This window comes from Caretta caretta, chromosome 6, assembly GCF_965140235.1.
Source record: "Caretta caretta isolate rCarCar2 chromosome 6, rCarCar1.hap1, whole genome shotgun sequence".
NCBI classification, from domain to species: domain Eukaryota; kingdom Metazoa; phylum Chordata; order Testudines; family Cheloniidae; genus Caretta; species Caretta caretta.
In genome coordinates, this window is record NC_134211.1 from 123,461,451 (window position 1) to 123,485,388 (window position 23,938).

The following is a 23,938-nucleotide window of genomic DNA, read 5'->3' on the forward strand; positions in this document are numbered from 1 at the left end:
ATCAGGCCCATTCTGAATACTCTATAATATTTGCAGCTATTATTCCTATCTATCTGTTACTGCCACTTTGATAAATCAGGAGGGCCTGGGGTTGCCTGGAATATAAATATATAACAATAAGGGATTTCTGTAGGAGAGTTCAGATATTTCCAGATACGAACGTAGGTTGCATTGTAAGTCTGCATGGAACTAATTTAGTGACAAGATAAATTTAACCATCATCCAGTTCCTTGCATAATAACAGACTGAAAAAGCCAGATACTGTACCAATTTAGGGTAACTGTAGTCTACACAAACGAAATGAATATTGCAGTCAGAGTGAAGTAAGACTCAGAACACAGCTTACCTTAAGGTCATGGAATTGACCTTGGGCCAGAAGTAGATACTGATATAATATTCTGCAGGAAAGTCTGTAACTCTCATCGGGAATATGAATTACGGACACCATTGAAATCTAAAAACAGAAGTTTTCTTTAGCACTCTCCCCTTTCATGTGTATGGCTTGTTGATTTATATACATGCAGTGACATGCACATCACATACAAATAACAGGGAGTCTATTAAGAGATTAGACAAGGTAAAACAAGTATATGGTTCAGTTTATTTCTCTTCATAGCCTGTTTGTCTTGTTTCTAAGGGCTGCTTACGGTACTGTCCCATATAGCTGTTGAACATGTGATCAAACAGACCAATCCAAGCATCAGATTCTACAGCCACTCTGTACTGCGTAACTTCTTCTGTGGCTAATCCACAGAGATTATCCTACTACTGCTCCCAGCTAATGGACTTGGGCCCCAACCAGAAAAACACTTAAGCACACGTAGTCAAAGGTAGGCAAATGCTTAAATACCTTTCAGAGTAACAGCTGTGTTAGTCTGTATTCGCAAAAAGAGAAGGAGTACTTGTGGCACCTTAGAGACTAATCAATTTATTTGAGCATGAGCTTTTGTGTGAGCTGTAGCTCACGAAGGCTTATGCTCAAATAAATTGGTTAGTCTCTAAAGTGCCACAAGTACTCCTTTTCTTAAATACCTTGCTTAACTCGGGACTTAAGTGATGATTATAACCCCTTTGGGACAGAGGCTGTCTTTAAGTTCTGTGTCTGTACAGCACCTAGCACAATGGGGTCTTGGTCCATGACTAGAGCTCCTAGATGCTAGGATAATACATTACTATTTACTATTGTATGTGCCTCATGCTGGACCTCTGCACAGCAATGAATTTCATCCAGAGAGAGCATGACTGAAATTGTGACTGGCTCTTGCACAGTGGCACACAAAGAGGGGGAGAGGGAGGGAAACTCCTTGAGTATCCAGTAAAAGCCAATCACAATCTGGCCTTAAAGAACCGTATATAGTACAAGTCCAATACGACTTTCTCTTCTGTGGCTGGATTCTATCCTGCCCTGGACAATAGCAGCAACCTTTCAGCTAAGTTCTGATTGCAGAATGTCTGTTACTGATGATGTACAGGGAGAACACCTCCACTGACACTTTCCTATTTGTGTTCTCCCTGCTACCACAAAACACTTAGATGTTGGTTTTCAGTTCCAGATGGCACTTAGAGGTATCATCATTCAGCCTGTAAACAGAGCAAATACTGGACATAAAAGTCACTGAGAAGGACAAGATATGGAACCACAGAATGATTTTTACAGTCACTTTGCTGACAATAATAGTATTTTATGCTTATGTATTGTTTTCGAGCCAAGAAAACAACCAGCCAACCAACCAACCATAACTGATTGTAAAGAAGAGAGAGAAGCCCAATATAATTGCAAATTCCAAGGCTCTCGGAAGAAAAAGGAATCTATAAGATGTTTTTTGTTTGAAGTTATTTAACAAGCTTGGGGATCAGACATGCACTTAGGATACCTCTAGTTAGCTAATGCAAATATAAAGCATGCAGAGATTAAATGAATTAAACATATGTATTTATACTAATTACATTTACTATCCCCCAGGGCCAACTAGAGCCTCATTTTTTAATCACAGTACATTTTACATCTTAATAGTGATCCATTTGTTTAGTTTTGGCATCAAGATGCCCCTAATTCTCAGAATGACAGATTTGGTATTAGATAACAATAATTTAAGAGCCAACAGTCCCAGTTCTATTCGTGCAATTACACTGTGTCGATTTGCAATAAGCAATGATTATTACATAGATCCCCGCTTAATAAATGGGACCTGGTCTACAGCTGCATTATCAAAACTCCCAAAGCTATGTTTTAGTTCACAAGAAAAAAATATATAATAGAACAATAGAATATATTGGGTAGTATCCCTTAAAACAGTTTGCAACCCCTCTATGGGTATCTATACACTGCAATTAAAAATCTATAGCTGGCCCACGTCAGCTGACTCAGGCTCGAGGGACTTGGGCTGTAGGGCTGTTTCACTGCAGTGTAGACTTCCGGGCTCTGACTGCAGCCTCACCTCTGGGACCCTCCCACCTTGCAGGGTCCTAAAGCCTGGCCTCCAGCCTGAGTCCAAGGACCCTGTGAGGTGGCAGGGTCCCAGAGCTGAGGCTGCAGTCTGAGCCCAGAAGTCTACACTGCAATGAAACAGCTCCACAGCCCAAGTCCCGCGAGCCTGAGTCAGCTGGCACGGGCCAGCAGTGGGTGTCTAACTGCAGTGTAGACGTACTGTTAGGGTTCTCACTATCCTCCATGTTCCAGAAGCTGCTAAAAAACCCAGGAGAAGCAGCAATGTATATAGATTCACAGAGTTTAAGACCAGAAGGGACCATTAGATCTGACTTCCTGGATACTACAGGCTGTTAAATTTCACCTAGTTATTGAGCCCAATAATTTGTTTGACTAAAGCATAATGTGCATTTGGCTTAATCATATTTTCCAGAAAGGCAACCAGTCTTGATGATGTTAAGGTATAGAAAATCCACCACTCCCCTTAGTGGATTTAACAATCACCTTAACTTTTGTACTTAATTTCTAATTTAAATTTCTCTGGCTTCAGTTTTCTAGACATTGGTTCTTGTTCTGCTTTCTCCACTACATTAAGAGCATTTTAACCCTTGGTATTTTTCTCCCCACTCAGTACTCACACACTGTAATCAAACCAACTCTCAGTCAGTTTCATTTTATCAGAAAGATTGAGCTTTTTAAGCCTCTCTCAAATGCATTTTCTCCAGATCTCAAATCATTCCTGTGGCTCTTTTCTGCACCCTCTCCAATTTTTCAACTTCCTTTTTAAAACGTGGACACAGTTATTGGTCTCACCAATGCAGTATACAGAGGTAAAAATCATCAACTTACGCGTAATTCACTACTCCCGTGTTTATACATCCAAGGATCGCATTAGTCTGTCTTGTCATGGCATGGCTCTGGGAGCTCATGTTAAGTTGCTTACCCACTGTAAACCCTAAATCCTTTTCAGAGTCACTGCTTTCCACTAGGCATGAGCTGCACTCCTTATCTGTTGATGTAAGACTTTGCATGTGGCTGTATTTAAACACATTTTGTTTGAATGGGCTGAGCTTACCAAACAATCCAGACTGCTCTGTATGATTCCCCTGCCCTCATTGTTATTTATCGTTTATTTATTGTGTGATATTCTGATTAACTAACATGTCACGTCATTTCTAGTCATTGTATGTTGAATAGATTTAAGTGTAGAATTATCGAAGTATAAAGTTGACCAGTAGTCAGAAGGGATAAGTATGTATTAGGTACCTAAGTAAGTAGGATTGAAATGCAAAGCCTACAGGCTGAGGCCTATAAAATGTCAGCTTAGCCATACTAGGCCAGAGGCTTAAGAAATGCTTGACATAGGATAGTGACCAAAGAATAACACCATGCCACAAGATTACGGGAAAAGATGTGCCAAGAGTGGTATAACACTGTTGCCAAAAAAAAAAAAAAAGCGAACATCATTCTGGGATGTATTAGCTGGAGTGTTGTAAGCAAGACACGAGAAGTAATTCTTCCGCTCTACTCTGCGCCTCAACTGGAGTTATTGTGTCCAGTTCTGGACACCACATTTCAGGAAAGATGTGAACAAATTGGAGAAAGTCCACAGAAGAGTAACAGAAATGATTAGAGGTCTAAAAAACATGACCTATGAGGGAAGACTGAAAAAACTGGGTTTGTTAATCTGGAGAAGACACGATAACAGTTTTCAAGTACATAAAAGATTGTTACAAGGAGGAGGGAGAAAAATTGTTCTCCTTAAACACTGAGGATAGGACAAGAAGCAACGGGCTTAAATTACAGTAAGGGCGATTTAGACTGGACATCAGAAAAAACTTCCTATCAGGGTAGTTAGACACTGGAATAAATTGCCTAGGGAGGTTATGGAATCTCCACCATTGGAGATTTTTAAGAGTATATTAGACAACCACCTGTCAGAGATGGTCTAGATAATACTTAGTACTACCATGAGTGCAGGGGACTAGGCTAGATGCCCCTCAAGGTCCCCACCCTGCCTATGATTCTATGAATTTCAGGCCATTGCTACACACCAGGACTTGGTAAGTAATAAAGTGTAACAGCACAGGAATTACAAGCTGTATCATCGTTATATAGGATTCTCCCTCCTGGATCTTGTCTACACTGAGAACATATTAACTAATGTGTTTAAATTAACACTACCTATTATAAATTAAACTATTGTAGACAATATCAGTGGCATTCAAAATTGGGTCAGGTCATGGTCAACCCACTGTGGTCTTTGGTGGTCTTTTAAACATTTGGTGGTGTTTTAAATAATAAACATATTTTAAATGTATTAGCTGACATTTCTGATAAATACATTTAATTTTCTCCACATAGATGAGACCTTTGAGGCATGAAAACTCATGATTCCTACAATCCCATGCTCAATTAAAAAAAACACACATTATTTATGTACCAACAAATGCCAGTTGTGTGACAGCTATTAAAAAAAAACAAGCATGTGTTTGCAGGGGAATATACCAGAGGTTTACCTTGGATCTATTGTAAGACTTAAATATATAATTGTTTCCTTAAGATTTTTACATATCAAAAATGTTTTTGATTAAGAATATTTCAGCATTTACCATTTTCATTTAGTGGTTATATTTTTGAAGTTTTGCAACAAAGTTAGAGTTAATCCTTCCATTTGGACCATGAAAAAGTCTAGAATCTGTTTCTGCTTTTAATGTACAAGTGGATTCTGCTTCTGCTGCTTTGGCCAGTTGAAGGGTGTTTGACAATGACAAGAATCAGGAAGAAAAACTTCTACAAAAGGGAAAAAAAAAAGAAAGAAAAGAAAAGAAAAGAAAGTGGGTTTCCCCCCATGGTAAGTGATGCAAAAAATGTCATGTTAAACAATCCATCTTTCTCATGTTCATTTAAGAAACCTTCTTGCAAGTTTGTTAAATCTACATTTTATCTTTATTAAACTAAACTGAATTATAAGCATACTCGGCTGTACTGATTGGGGGAGGAGCTGGATACATTGTTCTTTTGAGGCCTTTATGGTGGGGTGGCAGGAAGCTGAGGCATAGAAAGAGTTGGAAAAGGTAATATGTAAGTTCTCCTGGGTATTATTTTGCCCATGACTGATTTCTATATTAGTATGTGGAGAAGGTCAAGCGGATTGGGGAGTTTGCCTTCAAATGTGTATGCCTCAATATACATTAGTATTCATGCACCTAAAGCTATTGGAACAAAGTATAACATTTAAACTCAGAAAGACACTGAATAAATATACATATTGCACATTGGACACTCAGAAACTAGAATCAATTCCTCTGTGGAAAAAAAAAGTTTTGGAAGGGATATTAAACCTCTTGCTTCAACATTTAAGCTAATCTCTAACTATTAGGGATTAGGAGAAGATCTTCATGGGGAGTAGATTACTGAGTATCCATGTACTGTGGGATTTTCACAACTTTCTCTGAAACATCCAATGTTGCAATTGTCAGGGACATAATACTGGACAAGATGAACAACGGGTCTGATCTGGTATGGCAATTCTTACAGTCTTAATCCTCTCCCCACAGATCAGTCCAAATAGTTCTGCCAGGTACTGGGGTGAATCCCTCTTCTTGACCCACAGAAGTTACAAAGGCTAAACCAAATCAAAGGCTCCACAGCACCTTCATGCGGCAGGGAAAAGAAAGATTTCCACAGTTTTTGATACCCTGACCTGACACTTCCTTAGCCCTCATGCCCTGCTTCAATGTGCTAGCACACAAAGACCTTCACAAATATGAGCTCTGTGTTGTGCAGAGGGTGAGCACTTCCTGAATGGCCCACACATACATTCATCCCTACCCCAGGCACAGCAGGACCACCCAGGTTCCCCTGTTTAGGGAGCCACCATTGGTGCAGAGGTGAGGGCTAGATTCTCTTTTCAGCCAACATGCGAAGAGCAAGCCAGTCTTTCTTCTCAGTCCTAACATACATTCTGAAGCATCCAAAAGCATCAGTACAGTGCCCTGCTATACATTCTAAAATTACTCACAATGTCGTATAGTTCTCTGTCTTCTTCATCAGCTAAAGTCAACAAAGCTACCAGTGGGTAACGAGATCTAGGCACTGGGCCAAAGCCTGCAATTTGAGCATCTTCTGGCAACTGACAGTATTTTTCTTCCTTGTTGGTTTTTTTAATGCTTTATTTGTGTAAAGGAAAACAATCGATGTCACTGCAATTGAAGACAAATGTGGCACTTGCACTAAGAGTATTCTCAATCTTATTCATTCATAAATACACGGTGCCAAAAGCTGCAGACTGCTCATGAGGCTCAATTCTCACCGTGCCAGAAAATTACCATAGTTTGTCAAAATATTGTTTTTAAATAAAAGGATACAAATACTGCTGTCGATAGATATATTCGCTGTAGAGAGCATCTTCTAGTGCCTGTGGAGTCTTTATTCTGAAGCAATAGACGTGTTTCTGCAAAGCTTCATGTAGTTTTTGAACACTGCATCCCCAGTAGCATGTAAGGATACAGTCTTCCAGACAATCAGGGGTCAGTGTTATACCCCCTTAGAGAACAACATATAAGTACATGGACAGAAAATGCATCCTACACAATGCAAGCTTCATCAGCTCACTAGTATACAGGAATCCTGAATTTACCAGCTGTAATTCCTTAAATGCAGCAGAGGGAAAGCAATGCCAGTACCCAGATTTTTTTTTTAAATTAGGGTGGGTTTCGTGCACTTGAAAGGGGAAGGCCATGAGGTACCTTTTGTTGTTCCATGTGCACCTCGTGCCGGGTAAGGTTTACAGCTAACAGCATTATATGTACTAGCTCTCCTAGGGGGCTGAGTATGACTCTTACCCCAAAGACTATGCCGTTTGGAAAATGATATTTAACTAGACCAGCATCCTAGCACGTTCCTGTGCTCTATGGAAGAATCAGGCTCTATTGCGTGTGTACAGTGGGGATAAAACTATGTGTCATGTTTCTTTCCCCACTAGTTATCAGTGCAGTAGACAGCAATAATTAGCCATTAGGGACAGATTTTAAAAAGAGGTGTAGGCCAGACTTTCAAGAACTCAGCACCCACAGCTTGGGACAGATTTTCAGAGGTGCTCAGCTCCCATTAAGCAGCAAATAATGGTCAGATTTACAGAAGCACCCAACACCCAATATGCTGAGCTGTTTTGAAACTCTGATCAATTATTTTGGTGCCTGAGCGGGAGTTGTCAGTGCTTCTGGAAATTCTGGCCCTGTAACGCCAAGACTTGTTGTGGGAAAAGGGATGAAGAGACTTGAGCTCATTACTGCAGTGCGTTTTATTTGCTTACAGGAAGGTTTTACAGGTTTGCTACCTGACTTTGACACAGGCTGGGAGAGGATCTCCTGAATTCTGCGGAGGCTCAGGAATGTACTGGATGTTTGAACAAAGCAGCACTTTAAAAAAACACCCAGACAAACTGCAAGCCACCACTTAGGTTTACATCACAAGCACATACAAATATCTTTCTTCGTTGGCTGGTGTGGACAACCATACGGAAGGCCACTCTGGGAGGAAATTGGGAGTAAGGGGGCTGGGCCGGGACCTGGCATTGCATTTACATAGATCCAGCTGCCCCAACACTTTGTGCCAAGGGCATGAAGGGGCTCCTATAGCAGCCCATAAGCTGCAATAGCAGCAGTGGAAAGCTGCTTATCAGCTGAGCTCCCTGTTCCCAACTGGTGCAGAAGGGCACAGATCCCCTGCCTCTCTGCAATTCACCCACATGGGGCCCAATCTAATTTGTGAGCCCCACAACATTGACAGTGGCACTTTGAAACACACAACGTTTCGGTAAGCTGCACCAATAGAGCTATATCTATGGCGACTGTGTAAGGGAACACGTTATGGCCATGAAAGTAAGAGCTGGGAGCTATAGGTGGGGAAAGGGCACTCAATAAAACCTAACCAAAAAATACACTGACTTGTTATGGAAACTGCAGCAGGATGCGGAATTTCTAGGCCAAAAGGATTCTTCACTTGTCTCATCTGCTTTTTGGATATTCTTACGCTGGATTCTATTTCTTCTGAATTTCTCAGTATCACAGGAACATCCCAACCAAACCTAAGCAACATGGAACAACCAGATGCATAAGTGGGCATGCGTTAGAGCTAGTGTATTCGAACTGCCTTTCAGATGTCAATACCAAGCAACACAACAAACAGAACTACATCTTGGAATTACAGAATATTTGCTAGGATGCATGCATAGTATACGCTGTCAATCAAAGCTGGATCCATACAATACAGTACTTTACAGTGATAAAAGTGGGAATCTTTAATTCTAGTCAGAATATACGAACAGCCATACTGGGTCAGACCAAAGGTCCATCAAGCCCAGTCTCCTGTCTTCTGACAGTCGCCAATGGCAGGTGCTTCAGAGGGAATGAACAGAACAGGTAATCATCAAGTGATCTCTCCCCTTGTTATTACTCAGGAACCACAGAATATCAGGGTTGGATGGGACCTCAGGAGGTCATCTAGTCCAACCCCCTGCTCAAAGCAGGACCAATCCCCAATTTTTGCGCCAGATCCCTAAATGGCCCCCTCAAGGATTGAACTCACAACCCTGGGTTTAGCAGGCCAATGCTCAAACCACTGTGCTATCCCTCCCCCCTGTTGCCCAATCCCAGTTGTTTGAAAAAGAGAGGCTAGTGACACCACCTCAGCCGATCCTGGCTAATAGTCATTGATGGACCTGTCCTCCATGAATTTATCTAGATCTTTTTGAATCCTGTTACAGACAAACTTTTGAAGGGAGAATATTTTCCCTCTTTTTCAAAGTTTTGCAGAGCTAAAGTAATGAAGATAATTAGTGCCCTCTAGTGGTAAAGTTTTAGCTACACTTCCCCAAAACCAGATCTATGGGAGCGGCTGCTCAGTGGCAAGTGAAGTTACTGATGCACTGTGTACTTTCAGCAGTACTAAGAAATTAGAGCCTGATCCTGCAGCCCTTGAATTCATATAGCTTTTGTGATAGCCACTGGGATTTGCATTCATGAGGACCACAAGATCCAGGTTTAACATTTTAATCTTGATTATAAAGATGTTTCTTTGAGTCAGGGACTTCAGTTTCTGCTTCAGGCCCAGAATCAAAGCCCAAAGAAGTCAACGGGGAGGCTCCAATTGATTTCAACAGGGTTTGGATCAGACCCTCAAGGCTGAGGTTGGCATGCCAGGCCAAGTGAGGTCATTTGTATCAGTCAGGATCCTTGGCCACCATTTTTTAAAATCACAACTCCCTACCTATCTTTACTCACAGGCACAGTTAAGCATGATATTCAACCTGAAGGAAACAAGAGGGAATACTGCAGGAGGATCCTATCTATCAAATACAAAAGGCAGGATTTTCATATTCTTTGACTGCAGCTTTTAAAATGCACCAGCCACAGAAAGCCGTGATGTACATAATATTAGATCAAGATACACACTCATTCCTGTTTTCAGATAAGAGATAAATTCACCTTTAGAAGTGATTGGGGATGCAGTCCTGTAAACGTTATGCTAATTCAGAAGACAATTTTAGGGACTGAACAGGAGAAGTTTTGTTTCTATATTCATCTATCCCAGATTTTATACAAAGGAGGCAGCAGACATAGCTTGAAGGGGGTTTTTTTTTGTCACCTCATTTTATATATTGTCATTTATTAGCTCCGGCTGCACCATTAACATTTATGACCTAGTACATACGCCACTGCTATCTGTAAAGCTGAAGTGATGGCCCTTTTAAAGGGTTTACAATGTTGGTTCCCTCAGTCATCAGCATATTACATCCTGGGGAATTCTTTGGGGTGCTCTACCGGCTCCTTCATAACAAAACTCCCTGATAAGGATGGCACGAAATGTATGAACTTCCCCAGATTTATTGTTTCCATTAAATATGCTAGAATAGTTTGCTGTCACAATGAGATGGGTCTCATACAAGCAACTCAAGCTTAAAGGGACACTGTCAGTTTAAATCTAGTCAGTTTTAAAAAGTGATAAAAAAAGTTTCAGCTACAAGGTCTGTCTTTGAGCCTGTCTGAATTTTTGTGGCTTCGCAACCAGTTTGTCCCGTTTTTAAAAACATTGCCCTCCTCTGCTGCTGTGTGGAAGGACCACGAAAAACAACAGGGGAAGCAGAACTATACACAAAGTGCTGGCAAATGGACAACTAAAATGAGATTTGTTTCTCCTCTAGTCTGTTAGCGTTTTATAAAACGTAAGGTGTCATTTGGAACAATAGCAAGTAAAACATCAGACAGAAGTGTGATTTTCAGGTTGACAGTGTCTCTTTAAGAAGAAAAAACCCCTCAAGATGGTTCTTGGTAGCAGCGATAGGTTCCCAGTAGCTTAACAACCATTAGCTTCCTTAGCCTGCATACCAGGATTGTGCATATTCACAGAAGGGAGGACTAATAGGCTGGAAAAATCGATACCCATTCATCTTTTAAATAAAAATGCTCTCTCATGACCATACTCATAGAAGGAGACAACAATATTTGGCAACCAAGCTTACATTTAACTGCACTACGTTAGCAACGTTCACACTTTTTCTACAGTAAACTGAGTAACCTGGTAATTCAGCAGTGTTCAACTTGTGCACAAAGGGCCAAATCCTCAATCAGCATAGCTGTACTGACTTCATTGGTATTATACTGATTTACATTAGTTGCAGTCCTGACCCTGAGTGGGGTGGATTTAGTATTTTGCAGGTAATCTCCCCAATGATTGTTTTTTTAATATACCTGCTGTTTTATGCCACCTGGTTGATTCCAAAGGCAAAAACCTTTTTGCCTTTGGAAGCATTTTTCATTGGTCAGTAGCAATAAGATATTCACCAGGACAAGTAGACATGGAAAAACAAGCCTCTGGTACAGAGTTTTTTCAGAAGCTAAAAGCAAAAAATGTGTTGATCAACAACTAGATGTAATGAATATGCAAGGCCCTTCATTTTCAGCTTTTATCTTGTTTAAAGTTTCCCAGGAATTTATCAGTGTTGATTGCAAAAATATTTTAAAAAATGCAAAAAATTAACTTTGCAGTTTTTTAGGTAAATAACACTTTTCTTTTCCTTTTTTTTTTAATCTTAAAAACATTCTGAAACATAGTTGTAAACAGTTTTTCATTTTTGACCCATTTTAGCATAAAAAGTAGTTCACTAACTTATTTGCTTTGAATGCTGATTACCACTTTTACATATAGGATGGATGAATATGGGGTGGGGGGGGGGGGATTTGACAACAGTATATACACTAGTGCTCAAGTCATTCCAGTACTTCTGACCAAGCTTCCCACTCTGGTCCTGGTTACTGCGCCACCATCTCTCCTTCTGGAGTGGGCACAGAAGTGGAAGAGGTAGAGGAGACAGTGTGAGAAGATGGTGTCTTCCCTTCCTCCACCTTTTCCACAGCTTCTTCTTGGCGCAGTCCTCGGAGTTCTGGCATTCCAAAATTCAGGTAGTAGTAAAAACCTAATAATGGCTTCCATAAAACCAGGGAATCTTTCAGTTAAAAAGAAAGTAAAAACTGAAAATGAATGAATACTAAATTTGAAGTTACAATAGCACTACAAAGAGAGCGTAATCAAGTTTAGAATATGACATTCTAGTTATCAGAGGCCAGATCCTTAACATGTGGAAACTCATGTAGCTCCATTCAAATCAATGGAGCCACATCAATTTATACAGGCTAAGGATCTGTCCCCTGTTTTCAAAAGTATAAGCCTTATAATACTGCTCGTGTGAACTAGACTGAAGCCACGTGAAAATTCAGGAGTCAAAAATCTGCATAACAAGTAAGGCCAACATTTTCAAAGACTGTCCACTACTTTTGAATGCCCAACTTGAAATCCCTTGGGACGTTTTTTTCAGAGTGCTACGCCCACAGTTCCTGTTGGCAGTATTTTGGGAAGCAGGTACTCAGCTCCACTGAAAATCAGACCCTAGGTGTCTCAGGCATGCCACGAAAATGGAGGCATGGAAAGATAGTGGATGCTTTTGCAAACGTAAGCCTTAGCGTTCATACTTTGTTGGTGTATCTCAGGTTGACTTGCTTAGTCAGGAACTCCTCCATAAAATGAGACTGCTGATTGCTTGCTGAAAATGACTGGAAAACAAGAGACAAACAACATTATAGAAAAGGAAGGAGATTGTACCAAATAATTATTTATTGTTTAGATTGCACCATAGGCATGCACAGCACTCTACAGAACGAACAAAGCGGCAATTCCCTGCCCTGAGTTTACAATTTTAAATCCTGTTTCTGCAATGAAACACATGCAGGGAGCTCCCAAACTCACTTGTAGCCCTGCTGAGGCCAACGGAAACCTGTGTGAGTACAGAAGTCTGCCTATATGCACCTAATTACAGGATCAGGGCCTAAATCACACATAACAGAGCAAGGGATGACCATGAACAAAAGGTGAGAGGGCAAGTAATCGTTAAAACATCAAAGGATCACAAGATATTGCTTAAGTTTCATGCACATCTTGTTCATTCCAAGTCTAATTTTTCATTTTATTTATATATATATGTAACCTGGGTTAATGGGTCTGATGCAAAAGGGAACCAAGCTTGTTGGTGGGTAGATGAGAGACGGGGAAGACTACAGTGTGTTCACCTCACTAATGGACATGACAGACAAGGCTGACTGAGCCAATCAGAGGGAGGATGAAAGGAGGAGAGCTCTGCCTAAGGGGGATGGGCAATCTCCTGCCTCTCTTCCTTTGTCTGGGGGAGTTGCCTATGTTACCCTTAAAGGGGTTTGTTGAACTATTCTGGGAGCAACCAACTGGATTTAAACACTAAGGAGGCCTCCTATGTTGTGGAGACTTTCTCCACAATGAGTAATGCCTATTGTTGCCGAAGAGAGGCCAGCTCCCTAAGCAAATCGGCACCCTCATCGCCTCCCCGCACTCAAGCGCCTTCAGGCCTAGAATGACTCATCAAGATATGTGGTTCCTCCACATTACAGAGCCCACTAGTATGGAGCAAAGTGGACTTGTGAATCTATGGAAATCCACCCTGGGGATAGTGTTACTTGGCAGTTGTATGGTATTACAGATGTACCCAGTCCAAATCAGTCTTCCTCTTCCCTTTATGTTTCCTCTATATTTCCCCTTGTAGGTAAAGTGTACTTTGATTGTTGATTCATCCATTAGAGAGGTGTCAGAAGAATATATGTATGAGACATCAGAGTAGGCACAAGAGTAAGTACTGGGTGATGAATAATCGAAATGACATAGGGAGGTAAGGTACGGTTCCTGATTACTGTAAACAGTCAGGTGGAAGCACCACAAGTTAGTGGCTAAGAACCCAGGCCATTGAAACCCACTGCAGCCAAAGCAGAGGGACACTGTTGATGATTAGCTGCCCTTAGGAGCACAGCGACTCAAAATCCCCTTACATAGATATGCAGACATGTTTCCACACACGCACACACATACACACTGAGGAATTTTTAAGTAGTGATTTGCTATTGTGAGTTCTTCTGTTTTTATAAAAATATTAAAAACAGAGAGCAAGAATGTGCAAGAGGTGAGAAGCAGACAACAGTGTTCTACGGTTAACATGTCAGGGGGGAGAGAAGGAGAACGTTAAAAAGGAAACACCACCTTAATTGTGTTCTACCTCCCGTGCACACACAATGCCTGGCTTCTGTCATAAATATAAAGGGAAGGGTAAACCCCTTTGAAATCCCTCCTGGCCAGGGGAAAGCTCCTCTCACCTGTAAAGGGTTAAGAAGCTAAAGGTAACCTCGCTGGCACCTGACCAAAATGACCAATGAGGAGACAAGATACTTTCAAAAAGCTGGGAGGAGGGAGACAAACAAAGGGTCTGGGTCTGTCTGTGTGCTGCTCTTGCCAGAGACAGAACAGGAATGGAGTCTTAGAACTTTTAGTAAGTAATCTAGCTAGGTATGTGTTAGATTATGATTCCTTTAAATGGCTGAGAAAAGCATTGTGCTGAATAGAATAACTATTTCTGTCTGTGTACTTTTTTTGTAACTTAAGGTTTTGCCTAGAGGGGTTCTCTATGTTTTGAATCTAATTACCCTGTAAGATATCTACCATCCTGATTTTACAGGGGGGATTTCCTTATTTCTATTTACTGCTATTTTTTATTAAAAGTCTTCTTTTAAAAAACTGAATGCTTTTTCATTGTTCTCAGATCCAAGGGTTTGGGTCTGTGGTCACCTATGCAAATTGGTGAGGCTTTTTATCCAACATTTCCCAGGAGAGGGGGGGGTGCAAGTGTTGGGAGGATTGTTCATTGTTCTTAAGATCCAAGGGTCTGGGTCTGTAGTCACCTAGGCAAATTGGTGAGGCTTTTTACCAAACCTTGTCCAGGAAGTGGGGTGCAAGGTTTTGGGGAAGTATTTTGGGGGGAAAGACGCGTCCAAACAGCTCTTCCCCAGTAACCAGTATTAGTTTGGTGGTGGTAGCGGCCATTCCAAGGATAACGGGTGTAATATTTTGTACCTTGGGGAAGTTTTGACCTAAGCTGGTAAAGATAAGCTTAGGGGGTTTTTTCATGCAGGTCCCCACATCTGTACCCTAGAGTTCAGAGTGGGGGAGGAACCTTGACATGGTGGCACAGTGGTGGGATTAACCTGAAATCATCTGAGATCCAGTTGAGATTTTTTGAACTAGAAATACAGATTTTAAAAAGGAAATTTTTTTTTCTTTGGAAAGAAAGTCCAGAAAGCAGCTTTGAAACTGAAAGCAGCTTGGTTTCTCTCTGCTTTGTGGCCAAGCAGAGACAAAAGGGGATTATCTTGTGAATTGCAGGTTTTTTTGCCTGGAGGCAGGGTACTTAACTCCTGCAGGGAAATTCACAGTCTTCCAACCCATTGTTTTTTTTTTTCTTTTCTTCCTAAAAGTAAATAGGGGGTGTGTGTTCTACCCATTTGCTTTTTCTTTGGGCTGGGTAAGCAGGTTTCCAAGCAGTTGGAGGTTTTTTGCTTTAATTTGGGCCCAGAGCAGAGACAAGGGAATTGTCTTTTTCTGTAGGCTGACAATCACTATCAGAGAATAGGTATTCTATTCCAGCACAGCAAAATTTTACAGCCAAGTTTTGTTTGTTTATTTCTAAACCTCGGGTGTAAAGTTAGTTAAAAACAGAGAGGTTAGAATGACCAAATCCTCAGCTCGACTACAGCTGGAATTAGCCAAATTTCAGGCTGAGGAAAGACAAAGGGAACATGAAAGACAGATAGAACTCATGCAGCTGAAGAAGGAACAAGAAATGGAGGCAAGGAAGCATGTGGAGGAGGAGAGGGAAAAAGAGAGGAAGCATGTGGAGGAGATGGAGAGGATAAAGGCCCAGCAGAATATACCAACAAACCCTAGCAATCCTTCTCCAGGTACCACTTCCCATCCCAGAAAGTTCCCCACCTACAAGGCAGGTGATGATACTGAGGCCTTCTTAGAAAACTTTGAAAGGGCCTGCCTTGGGTACAACATCTCTACTGACCAATACATGGTAGAGCTGAGGCCGCAGCTCAGTGGACCCTTAGCTGAGGTGGCAGCTGAAATGCCTAAAGAACACATGAACAAGTATGAACTGTTTAAATCCAAGGCGAGAGTCAGAATGGGGATAACACCCGAGCAGTCTCGTCGGAGGTTCAGAGCCCTAAGGTGGAAACCAGACATGTCATTTACCCGACATGCCTACCACATTGTGAAACATTGGGATGCCTGGATATCAGGAGCAAGTGTTGAATCTCCAGTAAATTTGCCCTTCCTAATGCAAATGGAACAATTCTTAGAGGGTGTTCCTGAGGAAATAGAAAGATACATCCTAGATGGGAAACCCAAAACTGTAATTGAGGCAGGAGAGATTGGAGCCAGATGGGTGGAGGTGGCAGAGAAGAAGAAAACTGGTCGCAGTTGGAGCGGAGACCAGAAGGGACCACCCCAGACCACACCCTATTACCGGGGGCCGCCCAAAGCCCCACCTACCTCCCAAAGAACCCTCCAGACCCCTTATCGTCCCACCACCCCGTTCTCCAGCAACCCTCCTCGCCCCAGTGACCCGTCAGCTGGACGATGTTTTAAGTGTAACGAGCTGGGGCATGTAAAGGCCAACTGCCCCAAGAACCCCAACAGATTACAGTTCATTGCACCGGAATCACACCAGAGGTCCACAGGCCCAGATACCTCCCAGATACCCTTGGAGCGGAGGGAAACTGTGAGTGTGGGCGGGAAGAAGGTCACCGCGTGGAGGGACACCAGAGCACAAGTGTCAGCTATCCATGCTTCCTTAGTGGACCCCAATTTAATCAACCCAGAGATCCACGTGACGATTCAACCCTTCAAGTCCAACTCTTTCAATTTGCCTACAGCCAAGTTGCCTGTCCAGTACAAGGGCTGGTCAGGAATGTGGACTTTTGCAGTCTATGATGATTATCCCATCCCCATGCTGTTGGGGGAAGACTTGGCCAATCATGTGAAGCAGGCCAAGAGGGTGGGAATGGTCACCCACAGCCAGGCTAAACAAGCCGTGAGGCCTAGCTCTGTTCCGGAAACTTCTATCAGGACCCAGTCAGAGGTGATGGACCTGGACCCCAGGCCAATGTCTGCAACAGCAGTAGTGGATCCAGTCCCAGAGACCCAGACGGAACCAGTCCCAGAACCGGAACCAGCCGAACAACCAACACCAGACCCCGTGTCAGCACTGAATCCAGTACTTGCAACCTCAACAACAGAGGGCCCCACCGAACCTGAACTGGCAGCAGCCGATAACCCGACCCAAGAGGCTCAGCCGGAGCCTGAATCCCAACATAGTGCACCAGCGGAGAGCGGTTCACAGTCAACAGAAACAGCTCCATCCCCTATATCGCTTCCAGAGGGACCAAGCCTAAGTCCACAATCCTATGAGGAACTGATGTCTCCAGCATCAAGGGAACAGTTCCAGACCGAACAGGAAGCAGATGAAAGCCTCCAGAGAGCTTGGACGGCGGCACGGAGCAACCCACCGCCTCTCAGCTCTTCTAATCAATCCAGGTTTGTTGTAGAAAGAGGACTTTTATACAAGGAAACTCTTTCTGGTGGACACCAGGAAGACTGGCATCCTCAGAGACAGTTGGTAGTTCCAACTAAATACCGGGCCAAGCTCTTGAGCTTAGCCCATGATCACCCTAGTGGCCATGCTGGGGTGAACAGGACCAAAGACCGTTTGGGGGGGTCATTCCACTAGGAGGGAATGGGCAAGGATGTTTCTACCTATGTCCAGTCTTGTGAGGTGTGCCAAAGAGTGGGAAAACCCCAAGACCAGGTCAAAGCCCCTCTCCAGCCACTCCCCATCATTGAAGTTCCATTTCAGCGAGTAGCTGTGGATATTCTGGGTCCTTTTCCGAAAAAGACACCCAGAGGAAAGCAGTACATACTGACTTTCATGGATTTTGCCACCCGATGGCCGGAAGCAGTAGCTCTGAGCAACACCAGGGCTATAAGTGTGTGCCAGGCACTAGCAGACATTTTTGCCAGGGTAGGTTGGCCCTCCGACATCCTCACAGATGCAGGGACTAATTTCCTGGCAAGAACTATGAAAAACCTTTGGGAAGCTCATGGGGTAAATCACTTGGTTGCCACTCCTTACCACCATCAAACAAATGGCATGGTGGAGAAGTTTAATGGAACTTTGGGGGCCATGATACGTAAATTTGTAAATGAGCACTCCAATGATTGGGACCTAGTGTTGCAGCAGTTGCTCTTTGCCTACAGAGCTGTACCACACCCCAGTTTAGGGTTTTCCCCATTTGAACTTGTATATGGCCGTGAGGTTAAGGGGCCATTGCAGTTGGTGAAGCAGCAATGGGAGGGATTTACACCTTCTCCAGGAACTAACATTCTGGACTTCGTAACCAACCTACAAAACACCCTCCGAACCTCTTTAGCCCTTGCTAGAGAAAACTTACAGGATGCTCAAAAAGAGCAAAAAGCCTGGTATGATAAGCATGCCAGAGAGCGTTCCTTCAAAGTAGGAGACCAGGTCATGGTCTTAAAGGCGCTCCAGGCCCATAAAATGGAAGCATCGTGGGAAGGGCCATTCATGGTCCAGGAGCGCCTGGGAGCTGATAATTATCTCATAGCATTCCCCACCTCCAACCGAAAGCCTAAGGTGTACCATATTAATTCTCTAAAGCCCTTTTATTCCAGAGAATTAAAGGTTTGTCAGTTTACAGCCCAGGGAGGAGACGACGCTGAGTGGCCTGAAGGTGTTTACTACGAAGGGAAATGTGCTGGTGGTGTGGAAGAGGTGAACCTCTCCATGACCCTTGGGCGTATGCAGCGACAGCAGATCCAGGAGCTGTGCACTAGCTACGCGCCAACGTTCTCAGCCACCCCAGGACTGACTGAACGGGCATACCACTCCATTGACACAGGTAATGCTCACCCAATTAGGGTCCAACCTTACCGGGTGTCTCCTCAAGCTAAAACTGCTATAGAACGGGAGATCCAGGATATGTTACAGATGGGGGTAATCCGCCCCTCTGAAAGTGCATGGGCATCTCCAGTGGTTCTAGTTCCCAAACCAGATGGGGAAATACGTTTTTGCGTGGACTACCGTAAGCTAAATGCTGTAACTCGCCCAGACAACTATCCAATGCCACGCACAGATGAACTATTAGAGAAACTGGGACGGGCCCAGTTCATCTCTACCTTGGACTTAACCAAGGGGTACTGGCAGGTACCGCTAGATGAATCTGCCAAGGAAAGGTCAGCCTTCATCACACATCTCGGGCTGTATGAATTTAATGTACTCCCTTTCGGGCTGCGAAATGCACCCGCCACTTTCCAAAGACTTGTAGATGGTCTCCTAGCGGGATTAGGAGAATATGCAGTCGCCTACCTTGACGATGTGGCCATATTTTCGGATTCCTGGGCAGACCACCTGGAACATCTACAAAAAGTCCTTGAGCGCATAAGGGAGGCAGGACTAACTGTTAAGGCTAAGAAGTGTCAAATAGGCCTAAACAGAGTGACTTACCTTGGACACCAGGTGGGTCAAGGAACTATCAGCCCCCTACAGGCCAAAGTGGATGCTATCCAAAAGTGGCCTGTCCCAAAGTCAAAGAAACAGGTTCAATCCTTCTTAGGCTTGGCCGGTTATTACAGACGATTTGTACCGCACTACAGCCAAATCGCTGCCCCACTGACAGACCTAACCAAAAAGAAACAGCCAAATGCTGTTCAGTGGACCGGAAAGTGTCAGAAGGCCTTTAACAAGCTTAAAGCGACACTCATGTCTGACCCTGTACTAAGGGCCCCAGACTTTGACAAACCGTTCCTAGTAACCACAGATGCGTCCGAGCGTGGTGTGGGAGCAGTTTTAATGCAGAAAGGACCTGATCAAGAATTCCACCCTGTAGTGTTTCTCAGCAAAAAACTGTCTGAGAGGGAAAGCAACTGGTCAGTCACTGAAAAAGAATGTTACGCCATTGTCTACGCTCTGGAAAAGCTTCGCCCATATGTTTGGGGACGGCGTTTCCACCTGCAAACCGACCATGCTGCACTGAAGTGGCTTCACACCGTCAAGGAAACTAACAAAAAACTTCTTCGGTGGAGTTTAGCTCTCCAAGATTTTGATTTCGACGTCCAACACATCTCAGGAGCCTCTAACAAAGTGGCTGATGCACTCTCCCGTGAAAGTTTCCCAGAATCAACTGGTTAAAATCATCCTTGAGATGTGGAAAATATTGTTAGTCTTTATGTACTTGGTAGTATATTTAGAGATGCATGTGTCTTATTAACTCTGTTTTTCCTAGAGCTCCAGGAAGAAATCCCAGCCAGTGTTTCACCCTAGCTGAGATTTGGGGGGCGTGTCATAAATATAAAGGGAAGGGTAAACCCCTTTGAAATCCCTCCTGGCCAGGGGAAAGCTCCTCTCACCTGTAAAGGGTTAAGAAGCTAAAGGTAACCTCGCTGGCACCTGACCAAAATGACCAATGAGGAGACAAGATACTTTCAAAAAGCTGGGAGGAGGGAGACAAACAAAGGGTCTGGGTCTGTCTGTGTGCTGCTCTTGCCAGAGACAGAACAGGAATGGAGTCTTAGAACTTTTAGTAAGTAATCTAGCTAGGTATGTGTTAGATTATGATTCCTTTAAATGGCTGAGAAAAGCATTGTGCTGAATAGAATAACTATTTCTGTCTGTGTACTTTTTTTGTAACTTAAGGTTTTGCCTAGAGGGGTTCTCTATGTTTTGAATCTAATTACCCTGTAAGATATCTACCATCCTGATTTTACAGGGGGGATTTCCTTATTTCTATTTACTGCTATTTTTTATTAAAAGTCTTCTTTTAAAAAACTGAATGCTTTTTCATTGTTCTCAGATCCAAGGGTTTGGGTCTGTGGTCACCTATGCAAATTGGTGAGGCTTTTTATCCAACATTTCCCAGGAGAGGGGGGGGTGCAAGTGTTGGGAGGATTGTTCATTGTTCTTAAGATCCAAGGGTCTGGGTCTGTAGTCACCTAGGCAAATTGGTGAGGCTTTTTACCAAACCTTGTCCAGGAAGTGGGGTGCAAGGTTTTGGGGAAGTATTTTCGGGGGAAAGACGCGTCCAAACAGCTCTTCCCCAGTAACCAGTATTAGTTTGGTGGTGGTAGCGGCCATTCCAAGGATAGCGGGTGTAATATTTTGTACCTTGGGGAAGTTTTGACCTAAGCTGGTAAAGATAAGCTTAGGGGGTTTTTTCATGCAGGTCCCCACATCTGTACCCTAGAGTTCAGAGTGGGGGAGGAACCTTGACAGCTTCCATCAGGTATTTCTTCAGATGATGCAATGCCCCAAGAGAAGAACCACCACAGATTTATACTCAGAGTTGATTCTGTGATGTTTAATAAGGTGACAGAAATGTTATAATCTATACAATTTAAGATAAGACTTTCCTAAAATTAGGCCCCATTATTCGTGTACTTAAATAAGAAGCCTGATTTTCAGAAGTGCTGAGCACCCGGCATCTTCCATTAAGGGAGATCTGAACAACAACTGATGGGAACCAGAGTGGTGTTTGCAGGATAGAACTCAACTATAGAAATGCTGTCCCTGTAATCAATCTCTTATTCTCTCCCAATACAGGTTACATTTAGAACATTGGTATCATCCATGAGGCAGGGATTCCACAAGGAAGAAAAAGGAGAGTTCCCATGACAGCTTTTCCCACACTCAATACATTTATGGAGCATCTCTGCTGTGCAGATTCTCTGATGCACAATAAGGTTGGAGTGTTGACTAGCAAGCAAGGAAGGATCTAATTCTGCTCTCATTTACACCAGTATAATACGAGGGGAGTTAATCAAAAATGAGAACATTATTTGTTCTGAAAACATACTTGAGAACCCCAGTTATACAAAAAGCTTATGCTTCTAATCACTGGGAAAGAAATCAAGAGGTAACTTTACATACTACTCAAAGGAATTAATGCTACAAGTTTATTTAAACTAGCAACTACTAAATAAGAGGTGATAACATAGAAAGGGAGTACTTGTGGCACCTTAGAGTGTAAGGTGAGTAAGGAGAGTGGTCAGTTTGGATGAGCTATTGCCAGCAGGAGAGTGAGTTTGTGTGTGTGTGTGTGGGGGGGGTGAGAAAACCTGGATTTGAGCTGGAAATGGCCCACCTTGATTATCATGCACATTGTAGGGAGAGTGGTCACTTTGGATGAGCTATTACCAGCAGGAGAGTGAGTTTGTGTGTGTATGGGGGTGGGGGTGGGGGTGAGAAAACCTGGATTTGTGCTGGAAATGGCCCACTTTGATTATCATGCACATTGTAAGGAGAGTGGTCGCTTTGGATAAGCTATTACCAGCAGGAGAGTGAGTTTTTGTGTGTGTGTGTTTTTTTGAAAAAAAAAAAAGAGGGTGGGGGGGTGAGAAAACCTGTATTTGTGCTGGAAATGGCCCACCTTGATTTTCACACACGTTGTGAGGAGAGTGGTCACTTTGGATAAGCTATTACCAGCAGGAGAGTGAGTTTGTGTGTGTGATTTTTGGAGGGGGATGGGGGGGTGAGAAAACCTGGATCTGTGCTGGAAATGGCCCACCTTGATTATCATACACATTTTAAAGAGAGTGGTCACTTTGGATGGGCTATTACCAGCAGGAGAGTGAGTTGGGGGGGGGGGGGGGGGCGGAGGGTGAGAAAACCTGGATTTGTGCTGGAAATGGCCCAACTTGATGATCACTTTAGATAAGCTATTACCAGCAGGAGAGTGGGGTGGGAGGAAGTATTGTTTTATGGTCTCTGTGTATATAATGTCTTCTGCAGTTTCCACAGTATGCATTCGATGAAGTGAGCTGTAGCTCACGAAAGCTCATGCTCAAATAAATTGGTTAGTCTCTAAGGTGCCGCAAGTACTCCTTTTCTTTTTGCGAATACAGACTAACACGGCTGTTACTCTGAAACATAGAAAGGATATTACACTAAAGAAAAAGTCAAGCAGCATATTTATAAGCTACCAAAAGTACCAATACCAGTAACCAGAGCAACTGGTTTCAAAGGATGAGGAAAATATTGAGACTCAGTACTACAGGTATCAATGTTAATTCAATAAAGAGGCAGGATCCATCAATGGCTATTGGCCAGGATAGGCAGGGATGGTGTCCCGAGCCTCTGTTTGCCAGAAGCTGGGAATGGGTGACGGGGCATGGATCTGTGATGATAACCTGTCTGTTCATTCCCACTGTCAGAGGACAGGATACTGGGCTTGGTCTGACCCAGTACGGCCATTCTTATGTTCTTATGATCTATGCTGAGTCAGTTTCCGAACCTGAAATTTCCTATGCAAACAAGGCTTTCCAGACAACAGCCACCTAGACGCTTTTGATCATTTATCAGTTGACTAACCGACTGAGCATCAGGGACTAGGCTCTGCTGGAATGGCCACATTCCTCATTAGCTGCAACTGCATCGCATCCCAGCCTACCACTTGATTAAGATCTGCATTTATTGCTATGAACTGTAGGAAGCAATCCTGTCTTGTCAGATGTGGACAGAGGGGTCTAGCAGGCGTTGCCCATCTCTGTGGGAACAGGGGTAACTGTTTCTGAAAGTAGCTCACAGTAGTGAGACTGCTGCTGAACCCTTTCCAAGGCAGGCAGGGTAAGGGGACCTTCCCTGCCCTCTCCACATTCAGCAGGCCTCAGGCGGCCTCTAAGCCTAAGCCAGCCCCGGCCCCTCCTCCGCCTCCCACTGCCCCCGGGCTCCCCTCCCCAGCCCCGATACCGGGCAACACGCTCACCAGCCCCGCCCCCCCGGCCCGATCCCAGCCCCTGCGCTCACCAGCCCCGCCCCCCCGGCCCCTGCGCTCACCAGCCCCGCCCCTCCGGCCCCTGCGCTCACCAGCCCCGCCCCCCCGGCCCGATCCCGGCCCCCGCGCTCACCAGCCCCGCCCCCCCGGCCCCTGCGCTCACCAGCCCCGCCCCCCCGGCCCGATCCCAGCCCCCGCGCTCACCAGCCCCGCCCCCCCGGCCCCTGCGCTCACCAGCCCCGCCCCCCCG

At 43.8% G+C, this 23,938-nt stretch overlaps 1 protein-coding gene across 7 annotated transcripts in view; it reads right to left on the reverse strand.

The window, feature by feature from the left end:
• CGRRF1 (cell growth regulator with ring finger domain 1) overlaps nucleotides 1-23,938 on the reverse strand; it is a 37,535-nt gene that overhangs the window by 12,783 nt on the left and 814 nt on the right. For all 7 annotated transcript variants that reach the window (XM_075129991.1, XM_075129990.1, XM_075129985.1 and 4 more), the window contains exons 2-5: nucleotides 8,380-8,519; nucleotides 6,799-6,976; nucleotides 6,453-6,600; nucleotides 347-454 (exon numbers count right to left, since the gene is read on the reverse strand). In XM_075129991.1, coding sequence (XP_074986092.1) covers nucleotides 347-454; nucleotides 6,453-6,600; nucleotides 6,799-6,976; nucleotides 8,380-8,519 — 574 coding nt within the window. The remainder of the gene's footprint in view (nucleotides 1-346; nucleotides 455-6,452; nucleotides 6,601-6,798; nucleotides 6,977-8,379; nucleotides 8,520-23,938) is intronic.